This window comes from Mus pahari, chromosome 14 (genome assembly GCF_900095145.1).
Source record: "Mus pahari chromosome 14, PAHARI_EIJ_v1.1, whole genome shotgun sequence".
Lineage (NCBI taxonomy): Eukaryota > Metazoa > Chordata > Mammalia > Rodentia > Muridae > Mus > Mus pahari.
Genome location: NC_034603.1, coordinates 66,138,624 through 66,142,316, shown reverse-complemented (window position 1 = coordinate 66,142,316; position 3,693 = coordinate 66,138,624). Strand labels below are relative to the sequence as shown.

The window sequence follows — 3,693 nt, the reverse complement described above, 5'->3', positions numbered from 1 at the left end:
AAGCATCAGGAGATGGGCTTAGTGGGGGCTGAGTTGGAGGACAGAGGAGAGAGATAGATGGTGAGGCAGAAGGAACTTGGAGACCTTGGTTGAGCTGGCATTTCAGTTGTCCTCAGCCTGGAGGCTCTGTAGTGTCTTGGAGTGTTACAGACAGAGCACAGTAAGGCTGGGAAGGCATTAGGGCAGCAGGCAGAGAAGGTGAATTAGGAATCCTTGCTTAGCAGCTGAAGGAGGGAGAGACCAGCATAGAGGGCACAAAGGTGGGGGCGAGTGTCTGGATCCCATGTGTACCGGGGTCCTGATCTCTGGACTTTCAGGCCACTTAGTCCCACCAGTGCTTCTGTTAGGATCAGTTCCTCCTCCCCGAGGGAGGAGAGCAGATCAGGCTGCAGGGGGAAAACAATCTCTTTTTCCTGCAGGAAGTTCTTCTCCAAGGTGCTTTCAACCTGCAGGGGACCAAGGTGAGTGGAAATGAGGAACTGGAAAGCCTTTCTCCCTCCTACCAGAGCAGGCTGAGGACCCTAAGCACCTAGGGAGAGGAGAAGACATTCCTCTATGGATAAGACTGGGGCCTGTGACCACAGTAGGTCTGCATGTTCCCATAGTTTCTAGTGCCCCCATCCCTGCCCTGCCCTGAACCACCCCCCCCCTTGCATCTGTCACTTTTTCTCACCAGCTTCAGTTGCACTGATAGGATCTTTTTCTCCAAGGATTTTACTAGAATCATCAGTTGTTCTTCACTTAGCTCTGGAGGGAGAAGCAGAGAAAGAAAAAAAAAAGTGTTGCTGATGGAGAGGGAACTACAGACTCCAAATAGTGTTAGCACACTCTGATCAATTAATCCATGATCCACATGTCTGTCCATCCATCCATCCATCCATCCATCCATCCATCCATCCATCCATCCATCTGTCCATCCATCCACCCACCCATCCATCCATCCATCCATCCGTCCGTCCGTCCATCCATCCATCCATCCATCCATCCATCCATCCATCCCACCCTCCATCTATCCACAGCTGAACACCTGCTCTAGAACATAGACCTTTGCTAGTTATTAACTTTTAAAAAGTTGTGATTTTTCGAGTGGGTAAAGTGACACACACCTTTAATCTCAGCATTCTAGAAGGCAGAGGTATGTGGACCTTGTGAGTTTGAGGCCAGATTGTTCTACATCGTGAGTTCCAGGCCAGCCAGGGCTACACAGTGAGACCTCATCTAATAAACAACAGCCAACCAAAATTCTAAACTTTTGAAGCAGTTTTAGGAGAAGTCATGTGCTTTCTGTTTTTGAGACAGGATTTCATTCTGTAGCCCAGGGTTAAGTTAGGCACTCTGTACCCAATGTGTCCTCATATTTACAGTGATCCTCCTGCCTCAGTTTCCTGAGTGCTGGGACTATAGCCATGAGCTACCTACCACACTGTGATAGCCATAGCTGAGGGGTTTCCTTTGGGCTTGGCATTTGACAGAAAGTTCCCCCACCAACCAATCTACAATTTTTTTTGAATCAGGGTCTCACTGTGTAGCTCTGGTTGTCCTGGAACTCACTATGTAGACCAGGCTGGCCTTGAAGTCACAGAGATTCTCCTGCCTCTGAATCTCCAGTGCTGGGATTAAAGGTGTGCCTCAGTATGCCTAGCTTTCCCCCAACTTATATGTGTGTATATGTTGTGTGTACACTTTGATTATACACATGTATGTGTTGAAGTATACTCAAGTGCATGCCATGATGTGCATGGAGAGAGAGGACAACTTGCAGGTGTCTGTCCTGCCAGTGTGTGTGTGTCTGGGAGTTGAATTCCCACTGTCAGACTTGGCAGCAAGCACCTTACTCACTGAGCCGTATTATGGACCTGGAAAAAAGAGGCAAACATCTCAGCCCATGTCCAAATGACTCAGAGGTTTTGTGTTTGAGTGGGAAAAAGTATCATGCAGAGGTCAGGAGGAAATACAGGCACAAGATCAGAAGAGTAGTGACTCTGAAATTAAAGCTAACAGACGGGCAGCAATATGGAAGTGATGGACTTAGCCCCATGCAGAAGGATGTAGCAAATATAAAAATCAAAATGGACCAACAGGGGCTGGAGAGATGCAGGTAAGAGCACTGACTGCTCTTCTAAAAGTCCTGAGTTCAAATCCTAGCAACCACACGGTGGCTCACAGCCACCCATGATGAGATCTGACGCCCTCTTCTGGTGCATCTGAAGACAGCTACAGTGCACTTATTTCTAATAATAAAGAAATCTTTGAGCTGGAGCTCAAAAGTGTGGACGGAGTGAACAGGGTTGATCAGATTAAGTCGAGGTCCTAAATTCAATTCCCAACAGATGAAGGCTCACAACCATCTGTGCAGCTACAGTGTGTACTCATAGACAGAAAAGAAAGAAATAATTTTTTTTTAAAAAAATGGACCAACTGAAACCCTAAAAGTGAAACCAATTTGGTTGTGATTTTTTTCTCTCTCTTAAGTACCTGGGAACTCAGGGCCTTGTGTATGTATAAACACACACCATATATGTATACATATACATATATACATATATATATACACACACATACATATACACATACACATACATTTATATAAACATACAAATACATATTTATACACTTACACATACATATATACATACACATACATATATATACATATACATACATATATATTCGTACACATATATATTCGTACACATACACACACACACACACACACACACACACTATTGCATATAAGCCACCTAGCATCCACTCATTCATTCATTTGGGAATCATTCAAACCATTTACTCTTATAAGAGAAAGAAACCAAACTGACTCACTTCTTACTCACCTGTCAGAGCCCCGAGGAAGTAGAGGATGGCGTCCATAGCGTCCTTTGACAGCAGGACTTCTTTGGGGAGTGCTTCCAGGGTCACTTTGTGTCCCTTGTCTAGAGCCCCTTCAAGCTGTGAGGAAAACTGGGTCACTAATACTTGTGGTAAAGGTCTAACCTAGCACTTGGCACACAGTAATCTGTGAGCCGAGGCTGACTCTCTCCCACTCCCTGTTTCTTTTGTGTGTGGTCAGGTCCTAGAAAGTGCTGGACTGGTAGGTAGTAGGCTCCTTGGTCCCTGGGTTTTGAGTGCTGGAAAATACAAGCTGCTATCCAGCAGGGGGCGCCATAGGCTTATGGGTACCCTCTGGCATTCAGAGGGCTTGCAGAACTGGGAACTCTGTACTGATGCTCTTCTTTCAGGGACAAAGGGGTCAGTGGTAGCCCAGAGCCAAGGTGCACTTGGGCAGCCTTGGGAAGGATATCTGCTCTTTATTCTGCAGTCTTTGGTCACTGTGCCATTGACAGTTCTCCTCCCGGTCTGCAATGACCACAGTCACCCACACTCCCCTTCCTCCATACTCTCTGTGCTCCGGGATCTCACCTTCTGCTCAAGTTCCTGGAGCTCTTTCTTCTTTCCTAAGAGATGGCTGAGGGAAGTGAGTAGGGAACTTCGCCCCACTGGACTCAACTTCTTCACTGCTTGAGTCTCTCGCTGAACCTCTTCCTTTAGTGTCTTGAAGTCTACAGGCACAGTTAATGTGTCAGGCACCCCTTCAGCTGGTGCCCTCTCACCCTGAACATAGTTTCCATAGGCTTCGTGACCCCTTCCTCAGGACCCGGTACCCTGCTTCCAGCTTTTATCTGACTTTTTCTCTTT

At 46.6% G+C, this 3,693-nt stretch overlaps 1 protein-coding gene across 1 annotated transcript in view; it reads right to left on the bottom strand.

Moving 5' to 3' along the window:
• Positions 1-203: 203 nt before the first annotated feature.
• The window catches only part of LOC110331857 (gasdermin-A-like), a 10,167-nt gene continuing 6,677 nt past the window's right edge, over positions 204-3,693 (bottom strand). Inside the window, exons 5-8 of the mRNA XM_021212723.1 lie at positions 3,418-3,557; positions 2,832-2,946; positions 674-747; positions 204-446 (exon numbers count right to left, since the gene is read on the bottom strand). Coding sequence (XP_021068382.1) covers positions 204-446; positions 674-747; positions 2,832-2,946; positions 3,418-3,557 — 572 coding nt within the window. The remainder of the gene's footprint in view (positions 447-673; positions 748-2,831; positions 2,947-3,417; positions 3,558-3,693) is intronic.